This window comes from Acanthochromis polyacanthus, chromosome 20, assembly GCF_021347895.1.
Source record: "Acanthochromis polyacanthus isolate Apoly-LR-REF ecotype Palm Island chromosome 20, KAUST_Apoly_ChrSc, whole genome shotgun sequence".
Classification (NCBI taxonomy): domain Eukaryota; kingdom Metazoa; phylum Chordata; class Actinopteri; family Pomacentridae; genus Acanthochromis; species Acanthochromis polyacanthus.
In genome coordinates this window covers 23186720-23199440 of record NC_067132.1, presented here as the reverse complement: position 1 = coordinate 23199440, position 12721 = coordinate 23186720, and the positions used below count along the sequence as shown (strand labels likewise).

The 12721-nt window shown below is 39.5% G+C and overlaps 1 protein-coding gene across 1 annotated transcript in view; it reads left to right on the top strand.

The window, feature by feature from the left end:
- The window catches only part of asap1b (ArfGAP with SH3 domain, ankyrin repeat and PH domain 1b), a 92586-nt gene that overhangs the window by 36157 nt on the left and 43708 nt on the right, over positions 1–12721 (top strand). Inside the window, 6 exon segments of the mRNA XM_022196261.2 lie at positions 187–259; positions 6716–6861; positions 9904–9957; positions 9959–9979; positions 10454–10503; positions 10718–10847. Coding sequence (XP_022051953.1) covers positions 187–259; positions 6716–6861; positions 9904–9957; positions 9959–9979; positions 10454–10503; positions 10718–10847 — 474 coding nt within the window.

The window sequence follows — 12721 nt, the reverse complement described above, 5'->3', positions numbered from 1 at the left end:
ATTATTGGAATTTTCTTCTTGAAGGTTTTGCCAATTTTCAGAAATTTGGGGAATTTTTTGGTTAAATTTTTGGGGTTTTTTTTCAGACAAGGAAACAATATTTTTGGTGCCTGTAAATGAAGACAACAGGAATTTTAAGAGAAGAAATGTTTTAATAGCATCCGCTTTTTTTCTTTTCTTTTCCAGGCATTGGACCAGGACCGAACCTCCCTGCAGAAGGTGAAGAAGTCAGTGAAGGCCATCTACAATTCAGGTCAAGGTGAGACCGCCTGTTTCTAAATTTATCAGTCCTCGCTGTGCTTTGGCTCATGTTTGGGTACGCTTTAACAGCCCTTTCCAAAATGAAACCCCACAGGAAAGCCCAGGATTTCTTAAATATCTCTAATAAATATGAGGATTGCTTTTTTTTGTCTGGAGCGTTGCCTTTTGTGGGACAGATGGTGTTTTGTGTGTGTTTCCAGGCTGTCCCAGAAACCAACACCTGAGTTTGTTTTGCTCGTTGCTGTGACATGGTTCCTCAGTAATTTTCCACTGAATACTTTAGAGAGCGGCCTCCTCCCTGCAAATTGACAGTTTCAGATGTTTGTCCCACAAAAAAAGTTTGTTTGTTCTCCACAGACCAAGTTTACCTTTTTTTTCTCGTTTTGACTCTGAAGGATGAGAAACAAAGAACCGCTGGAACAGCTGGAAGTCAGCTGTTTAATAAGTTAGCTATTTATTACAGTCTTTAGTTTCCTTGGCGGCTCGCAGCATCTAGTTAAAGTGAAACAAATACTTCATGCGATATTAACTCTCTGACCCTCAAAACACACTATTGGGTTTGAAAGGCAGATTTTCTTTTAAAAAATCACCAAAATTACATCATTTATCAAAGCCAGAAGCTGTAAGAGCAAAAAGAATAGTCAGATTTTCAACATTCTGACAGTCCCTGAACTAGTCATCTATGACATGCCACCATTGAAAAATGCCCAGATCTAATCTTAAAATGGTGATATTTCATAAAAATGTCTCCTTTGAACATTCATCAAAATTAAAGCATTTGCTCTAACCAGATTGTGTGAAAAAAATTAAAATTCTGTACAGATTTTTTTGGCTGAACTGCAGGCAGTGTTCACCTGGAGGAGACAGGAGTTTGAAAAGAAATTAGAAAGTAAGTAATAAAATATCTCTGGTATGAAAAATAATCAATTTTTCCAGTGTTAGTAACACCCGTGGGAACATGCCAAAATGCCCATATTGAGTCTAGGTTTTTAAAATTGTTGTAAAGTGCACTATCAATGAAATGCAACTTTAGTTTTTTTATGATTGAAGGCATTTTGACTTGGTTATTCTGCACAAAAGACATTTTTGAGTTCCCACTTGTAGCCATGGCTCTCCTGTTTGGTGCATAACCTTAGACTGCTGTGAAAAATTAGCCCAAAAAACCCCAAAGACAGCACAGAAACTGCTTTGGTTTTAGAGGTTTAAAACTCAAACAGGACTGGATTTTTGTGCATCTTGTTATGCAAATATAAGACATAGATGGAGCGAGAAAAGAAAGGAGCCAAGACTTCTTCTATCGTGCATATAAACACCCTCCAGATACTTTATCCAGCTAAAATTGGAACTCTTAAGATTTCAGACACAAACACTGTGAGAAAAACAGCCAGCAGCAGGTTAATGAGTTTACAGCAGTCAAACAAACTCACAGTGATAATTGTTATGTGCCACACGATGCAGCTAGTTTTCCGCTGGGTCGGCACGACATGAGGAAAATCTGTAGTTTTTTGAAAACGTAGTTACAACTCAGACAATGTTAGATTAAACTGATTTCAACTTCAGTATAAGTAATAAGTAAACAGTAGTACACTGGAAAAAATTACCCTCTCAAAGCAAGAAAAAAGAACTTATTTCAAGGAACTTTTACCTTGAAATAAGTGAATAAATCTGCCAAAAGAACAAGTAAAAACGGCTTGGTAAGGTTTCTTGAAAGAAGATAAAATATGCTTTATGTAACCTCCTAATTTGAAATGTATTAAACGTATTTTGAGTTTTCTTGTAAAATACAACTCAAAAAAAAGTTAATTTCAAGATTGTTTGACTTCAGATATTTAAGATGCGTTGTCTCAACCCTCCTGTTGTCTTCATTTATGGGCACCAAAACATATTGTTTCCTTGTCTGAAAAAAATCCAAAAAATCAGCAAAAAAATTCCCCAAGTTTCTGAAAATTTGCAAAACCTTCAAGAAGAATATTCCAGTAATTCATTAAAAAAAGTATTTAAAAAAATCCCCTAAATTTGGCAAGAAAATTCTTGTAAATATTTTCAAAAAAATGAGTAAAAATCTTCCAAAAATATCTAAAGTGATTACATATATGTCAGTGAAACTTCTGATATTTTCTTTAAGAACATTGACAAAAAAATCATTTTTTTGTCAATGTTCTTAAGAAATATTTTTAACATTTCTTTGTTTCCACCAAAAAATGTTCAAAGATTTTCCAAAATTGTTGAAAATGTGGACATCAGAAATTTCACTGTGAAAATCTATATTTTTTTCCCCACATTGTCAAACTAAAAATTTATCATATATCAAGTGGGATGAGACATTTTGAGCAAAAATAAGACACATAGACTTGGTAAGATTTTGAGTTTTTGTAGTGTAAAGTGCATTAAATACAATGAAATGTTCGGTAAAGATAGCATAAATTAAAGATAGCATTAATTATATTAACAAATTGCCTTTGAATACCCAACTAATTAAACAGAACTTTTATTTAAATAATAAGATATATAGACGAGCAGAAAGTATTGTGATTTTTTTTTAACTATCTACGGGCCTCCATGACAAAATCTTTTGTAAGATTTAATGATTTCTAACCAGAGTTTAAAAATTCCCACATTGGACACACTTCTAGTATATTTTCTGTTTTATACTTTACTGATCTGCGTTTCAGGCTGACGACAACAGCTCTAACGCCATCAGGAACAGAGTGCTCTACTTGGCTCGTCATTGATTAACTGATTGATTATTGGTAAAGTATTCAAACCTGGAATGTTTTCTTTACAACAGCAGAATCCTGTAAAGCAGCTGGTTAGCTTGTTGAGTTGGAGCCTGTAGCTTGGCCGCTAACAGCTCACTGCTGCTGCTTGTTTTGTCCCATTAGCCTTGCAGAAATTGAAAGCAAGTTGTCTCCTGCTAGCAAAATACAGAAAATAACTGCCTCGTTTTGCATCTCGTTTCCTGTGTCGGCTTCACAATAAACGCCACTTCATGTTTCACAGATTGAAGCAGCAGCGGTGGAAAACAAACGGGCACCGGGGGATGAGTGTTCAGGGTGATTAGATCAGGTTGCTCTGGATGAAAATGTCCAATGCCAGGTGGTTTATTTCTGTGTTCGCTTTCATTTCATTTATATAAAAATCGGGGGGTTTTTTTGCAAAGCTGCAAGGAGCTGATGTTTTTTCCCCCCACATACGCTACTTGTTTAACTCCTCTTTTCTAAAAAACATTGTAACAGTAGAGGAGAATGCAATGTTAGCATGACCTACAGAGCCACAATAGCCACAATAATAGGAGATATGAGAAGCTGAAATAAACTGGAATTAGTCTTTAATGCAGCTCTGGTGTAAAACGCGGACAGTGAGCAATAAACAACCTGCTGCAATTTGAATCCGGTACAAGAATACCATTAAAAATGTTATTTTGAAATGTAGTTTCTCAAAGTAAATGCATAGAGAAAACAATACAGACTGTAAATTGGAACTGCAGCAGTTAATTAATTAATCAATTAGTTGTCAGCTATTAAATGAATTGCCAGTTGTTTTAATATTTGGTTAATTGCATTGGGTAATTTTTTTAAAGAAAAAAAATGTCCCTCTTCTCTGAGTCCAGCTGCTTAAATGTAAATATTTTGTGGTCTCTTTGCTCATTTATGTAAGGAAATTGAAGATCAAGACATCTGATGACATAATCTTGTATTTTTTATAATTATTTTTCACCATTTTCTGACTCAAGAAAGTAGATTAAAAATAATGTAGTTGCATTCCTACCTTAAATAGTATTAAAATGGGGCTTTGTTTTATGAAATGATGAGTATAATAACTTAATTTGTTCAGGATTTTAAAGCAAACAATCAAACATCCAAAAATACAGAATACAGATGTTTTTTCCCTCAGGTTGCTTAAACCCCCAGAAAGTCATATAAGAATAGACAGGAAGTACAAAGAAGAAAACGCAGATTGTCCTCAGTAGTAACTCCATGTTTGTTTTGATTGTATCCACGATGACAAAGTTCAAAATGGCTGCCGGCAGAATCAGCTCTGCAGGGTTCTTGTCTCACCTGACCTCCCCCTCAGATCTCCTCTCCAGATCTGGCAGCAGTGGAAACACCTCCCCGCCATCAGCAACTTAACGACAAGGGCAGATGGATGCTGCAGTTTGACTGACGGCTCCCGCAGAGTCTCACAGACCTGGAGAACCGCACATCTTGTCACGCTGACATTAACTGTACATAAGGATGACTTTCTATTGTCAAAACTTATTCAACAAGGGTCCCTCTGAGGAGCAGCACTCATCAGAAAACACGAAAACACATGTTTATTGTTTTCGCTTCTGCTGCTGCTCACAAGAAGGTACTTTCCACTGAAGGGTCTGAGCGTTTCTGCCACATCTGTCTTATTAGAAAAATCGCTAGAACAAAGACTGCTGTACCACACAAGTATTTTCTTTATCTGCAGCCCATTTTCCTGATTTTCAAACTGTTGTTGCAACAAATACTTCCTGTTTTGGAGATTCCTGGTTTTAAAGAATCTCAGTCCAGGTGACATAGATTCCTTGAAGATGTTTCTCTCATCTTACAAAGTTTCTTCTGACTGATTGGGAATCTGAGGAGTTTAATAGAGGACTCCACTTTCTGAGCATTGAAACAAAAAAAACGGATCAAAATGAAGGCAGCAGGACCAGATATAGAGCCTTTTTTATTCCATGCATATATTATCCACAGTCCAAGTCGACTGCTATGTTCTCAGCAGACTTCAGAAATCTAATAACCTCACTTTTTTAACTCCACACCCCCAGATTTTTTAAACTTGCAGTGTTCATCTCCAATTTATCAGACTTTGTACAACTCTGGTTATTCAGCTCAATCTGGGCCTACGGACAGACTTTAAAGTAGAGTTCAATGTCTACGATCTTTCACACACTTGACAGTCGTTGCGATCACAGTTCAAGTCACTAGTAGTAGAAATATATTTTATCTGCTGTTGTGGTGATTGAGTTGTCTTGTCAGAAAGAAGACCAACAGGTAGGGGGTAAGTTTTCCAAACTATCCATCCATCTATTTTCTTTACTAGAATCAGGTCAAGGTGGCAGCAGGCATTCTGGACATCGCTCTCCAGTTTCCATGTTCCAGCTCCTCCTGGGAGATCCCAAAGTCTTCCCAGGCCAAATGAGATATATAATCCCTGCAGCGAGTTATAGCTCTGCCCAGGAGGGAAAACCTCCAAAGGATGATGCCCAGGAGGCCTCCTAATCAGATCCCTGAACCGGCTTAGCTGGCTCTTTTTAAAGCAAAACGAGCAGCGACTCCGCTCCAAACATCCTCCTAAAGTCCGAGCCCTGCCACCTTAGACGGGAAACTTATTTCAGTTGTTTGTATTCATGATTTCAGTCGTTCAATTTCTAACTAGAGTTCATGACGTAGAACAACTGGTAAATCGACAAGTATGGCTTCCAGCTCAGCTTCCCCTTCTTCACAATGGTCTGGTAGAACGCCCAACACCCAGTCCGTCTGTCCATTTCCATTTTACAGTTTCTCGTGAACCCAAGAACCAAAGTAACTTTTGCTGGCACACCTGTCTAAGTGCACTACAACCACCTAGAAGCATCTACTGCAGCTGCAACATGAGGCGTTTAGGGAACATCAGTATATTTAGGGTCTATCGATAAGAAGATGTTCAACAAGGGAATTGTTTCTCTTGTGCCAAGGTGAGAGGTACACCCAACTGAGAAGGTTGGTCCCACTTGTGCTACCAGTGGAAGAAGTTGGTCTGGAGCCCTGTTGGAGATGCTGAATGTCATTGTTGCTGCAAACCACCTCATTGCATGCTGAAGGTCATGATCCGGTGAAGCCAACAGAATCATGTCATCAACAAAGAGCAGATGCATGCCGATTTTCAATATCAGCTCTTGAATTTCTTTGCTAATGCGAGGACAGCGCTTTTATTTGATACCTTACCTTTGATGAATATAAAGATGCTGCTATGCAAAGTCCTGAAACGTGACACCTCATGGTTGTGTGATTAGGATGCATATGGCATGGGCAAAAATGATCCCCCCATTTAGACTTCCACTAGACTGGACATTTGCTCTTTGCCACTGCCCTTGGTTCTTTTCCCACATTTCCCTTCTATCTCACCACAATGAAGGAAAAAAGCCAGAAAATATCAGGTTGGAAGTGGTTTAAGTACTTTTTCTTAAAAGATCCAAACTTCTAACATGTTAACTGTGTAAACACAAGCAGATTTTCAACAATTTTGTCCAAAGAACTGTAAAAATGTGACCATTATCATTGCTTCTGTTGCTTTACTTGTGTCCATTATCCTGTCAGGATGTTGTTAAAGCTGGAAGGTACTTCCAGTCCTCTACACTCCAAGCTAAGTGTGCTAATCATCAGCCAGAGTCCACTGCAGACAAACTGACCACTTTTTTGGCCTTTGCTCTCTGTTTCCAACGCAGATCACGTCCAGAATGAAGAAAACTACGCCCAGGCTTTGGACAAATTTGGTAGCAACTTCATCAGCCGGGACAACCCCGACCTGGGGACAGCCTTCGTCAAATTCTCCTCCCTCACCAAGGAGCTGTCTGCCCTACTGAAGAACCTGGTCAGTGCCGCATGTCTGCACTCACAGCATCATTAAAATGAATAGCTTAGAGAGTCTGTCCCGCTGAATGCTTCTGCCTTTGTGGGCGGTCAAGGATAGAGGGAGGAACAACGTCCAGACAGCTTATTTTTCATGTCTTTACTTGTTTAAATGGTTTTAGGATTTGGGTTTAGGGTGAAGCTTAGGATTACATTAGGTGAAGGGTTGAGGGTAGGTATGTGGTGGGGAGAATGAACAGCTGTAGTCAGAAAACACTAGAAGAACATTTGTTTGCGCAGGTTCCAGCTGAATAAGACATGTACCTTGATCTCTACACTTACACAAAACAATATAAAATTCGCCTACGCAGTCAAAACCATCATCGCAGTCGGACAGTATAGCTGACTGCAGATGTATCGGCCTCAGAGGGTGAGGGGTTTTTTTTGTTTGTTTTCCCAGACGGGCTCTTATCTGCCTACTGTGAATTCCCCTGACGTTTCTGTTGAATAATGTGTCCTGTTTGAATCCTCTGTGAGTGATTGTTGTTGGAAGAAGAGCCAGACCCTGCTCGCTCTCTCTCTTCCTGTGTGGCTGACAGCGAGATTAGACTCCATAAATACACTTGGCAGCACCGGCAGCAACTGTGTATATGTTTCTGCGTGTGTGTGTCCATGCATAAACTAAATCACTCACCTTTCAGCACTACCTGTATATTGCTGCAAAGTGAACCTCATCTTTTTCATTTTGAGCGCGTCATTGGAAGACTTTTTCAGATTTCAATAACTGCGCCCTGAGGGCAGCTGGTATGCTCATGTAGTGCAAATGAGTATTGATGAATAGCGCTTGTCCTAGATGTCCTACATGTGTTATCAGCGTCAATGTAAGGATTTTACTAACAGATCCGGCCAGCTTTTCTGCATCTTTTTCATTTCCTTTCTGAGAATTGTGTGGTTAGAGAAAGCAGAAGAGGCAGTGGCAGTTTCCAGGATGGGCTGTTAGAGCACACCGGCAGCCGGCCAGTGAGCGATTGATTCTGACTTTAGCCATATGCAAGACAGGCACTTAAGAAGCACATTAGCGCCCATTAGGCGTTGTTTACTTCCTTGACCGCTGCTGTGTGTCTGCGTGGACTTGGCTAATGACAACAAGGACTTAAATGCTTAGTACCGTTGTAAATGACCTTGCTGATCCTAATGGTTAGAGCTGCTGAGCATGGCCGAGGCAACACGAGCTTTTTGCTAATTCTTCTGCAGACTGACCTGCATTCGTGCTGATTTGGAGCAGGAGTTTTGATATTATGTTGAGTCAGCAGAATGTGTTCATGCAGTGTGCTGAAGGTTAAAAGATCAGACTGGTGTTTTCCTGCATTTTTCTCGTCAGTGTGCTTCTTGAAATGCTTAACCTAAAGCTCAAGAGTTCTCAGTGAAGACATAATGCCTTAAAGCTGCACTTATCAATATTTTCACATCAATAAAATATCAAATAACTGTGTGTAATAGAGAAGAGGTGACTTACAATGACAAACCCACGGACTCTGCAGTTCCCCTCATCTGTATAGACCATTTTAGCATCTTTTAGCTTGTTGTTTTGGTTTTAGAGCCAACACTTTTGTTTTCGTTCATACCCACTGGTTGCATTTGTCATTTTTATCCACCAAAATATGCTGTAATGAATTCACTTCATGCTGCCTGTTCGACACCCAACAGCACTCAAAGTTACTAACTACCTGGCAAGCATAGGAGAGCATTTAGCATGGAAACCAGATATTTGTGATAGTTGATTTAACAAAAAAAAAAAACAATTAACACAAGAATAACTATTGGACTTGCACTCATTAGGTGGCCAGAAATGAGGCCCAACATTAATACTAATGCTGCTTTGTCCGCTTGCAGTTACCATTTGTTAGCATGTTTGCTATAATACCTTTATTAGGTGATAATTCGTCTCAAGTGGGCAAAAAATACATTAATGATGCTTTGAAGTTCAATTGTTTCATCCATTGTTACAGAAGGAATAACTAATGAACTTCATAGGAACTATATTCAGTGGCTTAACCCTCTCAACTCCAAGGAGTTTCCATCACATTTTTGCTCACTGCAATGTGATGTCCTCCATCCTTTTGGAAACAACAGAACCGTAGCTAGATGTAAAGACAATTCCGAAATGTATAGTGTGACACAGTTATAATGCCATAAATCATAAGAAAGGAAGAAATAAACTTGAATTTGTCTGAATTTTTATTTTGCAAAAACTTAAAATGCCCGTAAGTGCTTAGTACTGGAACAATTTGATATACTGTAGATATTTTACTACTTACATTTTAAATTTGTTTTCGTATCATCTTGTCTTCTATCTCCTCTGTAAATACAGCCTGCGGTTCAGCCTAGGTCTGCTAAATATTCCCTTAACTTTTGTTATGTGACTGTTGCTCACAACAGAATCACTTCTAGTTTCAGGGCTGCGCAGAGGAGCGTAGAATATTTAGTTTTGTACAGATTCTATTAGTTTAGTTTTGCAAAATTGTAACTAAGACATTTAAACTGAAGAGATTTTGACAAAGCTTCACAATCTGAAGCTGAGATGTAATCTTTTTTTTGTGATGACTTTGCACCACAGAAATGTAAATCGGCTGAATCTTCTTACAGTGTCTAGCTTGTGTAATTTTGGATTTTTCAAACAGACGATAGGCTTTTTAAAAATGCCGACAGGTTTTGAGGTTCAGAGGGTTAAGAGATATGTGGTTTTGGCAGCAGCGTAAGTGTGTAAGTGATAAACTCTTGTATATTTGTGGTTCAAATTAGACTACAGTGCTGACGTTCATTGAAGAGAAAAAAACATCCTGTGTAGCAATGCGACTCACTGGTGTCTATTTAAATACTTTTTTGGACAACAATGTAGCTCAATTGCTCAGAAGAATGAGTTATATTCAGCTTTGGCTACACAGACAGTACTTGTTTGTAAGATCGGTTCATTGCTTGTTTTTATCTTTTTGTGGTTTTATTTGGCAATCCTGTTTCCTTGCCTTGTTATAACTCCATGCTTCCCTCCTGTTTCCTCTTTCAGCTCCAGAGCCTCAGCCACAATGTGATCTTCACCCTGGACTCGCTGCTGAAGGGTTGATTTGAAAGGCGTGAAAGGGGTAAGATTTCCAGTGAAACCGTTTCTCTTCCTGCTGTTATTTTTTCCAGTGCTGTCTCTTCCGGACCCCCCCCCCCCAGTGTTACGACTCAGCAGTGGGGCAATAGATGCTTCGTCAGCACATCTCTGACTCCATCTCTCAGCTTCTGTGCCCGTGATAAAAAGCTCTTCAAGGGAGACAGAGGAGGGCTTGGAGAATAACTCGCCTTTCTAAAGGTTGCACTGTAAATCTTGCAGATGTAAACATTGCCTTTGTATTGTGCTAGAGGTGTGTGCCGAGTTAGTGGGTCATGAACTCTTGATGCTGGAGGTACAGGGGGGGGGCGTGGTCGCTCGCCGGGCATCCAGGCCGTAAATCGCGAGCGGAGGGAGGCATTTGCAAGGCCTCAAGTCGAGATCCAGCTCCACAAATAACTCCGTCCCCATGGAGAGCTCTTTGTAGTTTGCTGAATCTTGTCCTTCTGTGTTTCTGCAGGACATAAAGAAGCCCTTTGACAAAGCGTGGAAAGACTACGAGGCCAAGTTGTAAGTAGATAATTAAAATGTGCTGCTGTAACACTGCATGCTTGCATCATCCAGTTAATTATAGAGCTCTGAATAATGGATCAAACACTGTTGATAATATGCAGCAATATGGGTTTGGATCCTCCAGGAGCATCGCAGAAGTTCCTGCACACAAACCTACTTGCATGAAGTGAAAATGCATCCAATTAGTGACTTGTCATCTCTTCTGTTTCAGTACAAAGATAGAGAAGGAGAAACGAGAACATGCCAAGCAGCACGGGATGATCCGCACCGAGATCACCGGGGCTGAGATCGCAGAGGAGATGGAGAAGGAGCGGCGTCTCTTTCAGCTCCAGATGTGTGAGGTGAGGAATAAAATTAGTCAGTTACACCATTCACACCTGCAGCTACACTGTGAGAACCCATGATCTCCCCTACAATGAGGCGTTTCTTTAGTCTATGCTGCAGATGTACATGGTTTATATTTTTTACGCTAGGTGTGGCTGTTCAGTCGTTAAAAGTCTATTTTTCAAATTAAAGGTACAGAGAAAAGTACTTCCGTGTTTTTGACAGGGTTTTGATCGCTCCGTTGGTATTGACTTGCTGCTATCAGCTGACAGTTGCTGAGTAATGTCATCGCTTAAGCAGTCTGCAGTCATTTGTAGATGTCACCTAACCCATATTGCACAAACTTAATGAAACTTAGCGAGTCAAGAAGCCAAAAAAAGCCTCAAAACCAAAGCTCACCATCAAGTTTTGCCACATCCTTATGCCCTACATGCCCTGCAGGTTTAGCTGGTAAGCAGATAAAAGCTATCCACTCCACATACACTGGACGATATTCAATTTAAAAATGTCAAGGACATATCCACCTTGCACGTTTAAAAGTCGGCTACTTGCTGCTAGTGTGAGCTTGCTGCTATATTTGGATTCAATCACACTGCAACCAAACTGACAATGTTTATTAACAGCAGGTGTAAATGTAAAGGCCAACGGATGAGAAGTCATTATTGAGAAAGTCTATAGAGGGATAAAGATGGGTGACACATTAAAGGAAAACTCTGAACCCTTGACCCCTACAGTGGTGCCTCTGTTATGCTGTTGAGTGCATTCTGCTGCCATGGCTCAAGTCCAGTTGTCTCCTCAGAAAAAAGGGTGACTGCAAATCAACCCAAAGCTGGTCTGACAGATCACCAATGGGAGATTTTGGACTATTGTGAGGCAATATCACAATCGTATAGTACATTGTTTTGAAAGAATAGAGTTCAGTCCTCCTGTAGTGATCCAGAGACTCAAGGGCAAGGACCACTGAAGCTGTCCTGGCAGCATGTCAGTGGTGTCCCAACATGTTACAAATACACTTCATGTTGGTTTTTCCCTGAATTTGTCACCCATCCGTGGATCACATGTTATTAGAAGGCATAAATCAAGTTAGTAGGACATTTGAGTCCTGCTTCTGATAGGGCCGACCAATAATTTCAAATCAAAATCATAGTTTAAAGCAGTTACTAATGTTGTAATTAAATTGAAGCATTCATGTGTTGCGTATGCTTGCCCATTGATTCATGTAAACTACGAGGTTCATGCATGCATGCTGTGGTTGCACTGACGTAAAGCCATTGTTTTTTGCAGTGTGTCTAAGCCAGAGTTTAAACTGTTTTCCAAATTCATTCAGAAAAATTAGACATTTTTAAAATTTTCTTCAGCCCTACCTTCATAGCAGTCATCATGTTTGGGTCACAGGTTAGTGTTGTCAAAACCACAGCCTTGTGTGCTATTACTCTCAAGTGCACTTTCATCTTATTGTGAATACAATAATTCAATAATTACAAATAATATCTTTTCTTGTAAGCTGCTCACACCAGCATTGCAGCTAAAACCATATCCTTGTCCTGTAATAAAAAGTTGAATATCATCTGTCAAGGCTCCCGCTCTTCAAATAAGACATGAATAGAAAGTCAGCCTCATTAAACTCATTTCATATGTAAAGTCTTTCACCATTTGCTTTTAGGTTTTAAGCTTGAGCTGATTTTTTTTTTTCTTTTGGATAATTTGAAAAAATTAGATCAAATCTGTAACACGTGTAGGGATTACAGCTGTGCCAAAAGATACAGCTGTACCTACATGAACTCAGGGGAAAGGTATGTATTTCACCAGTCCAACTGTCAGTGGATCAGATTTAGAAACACAAAAGAAGTTCAGACATAAGATATTAAAGCCTGTGGTGAACAATCAACCT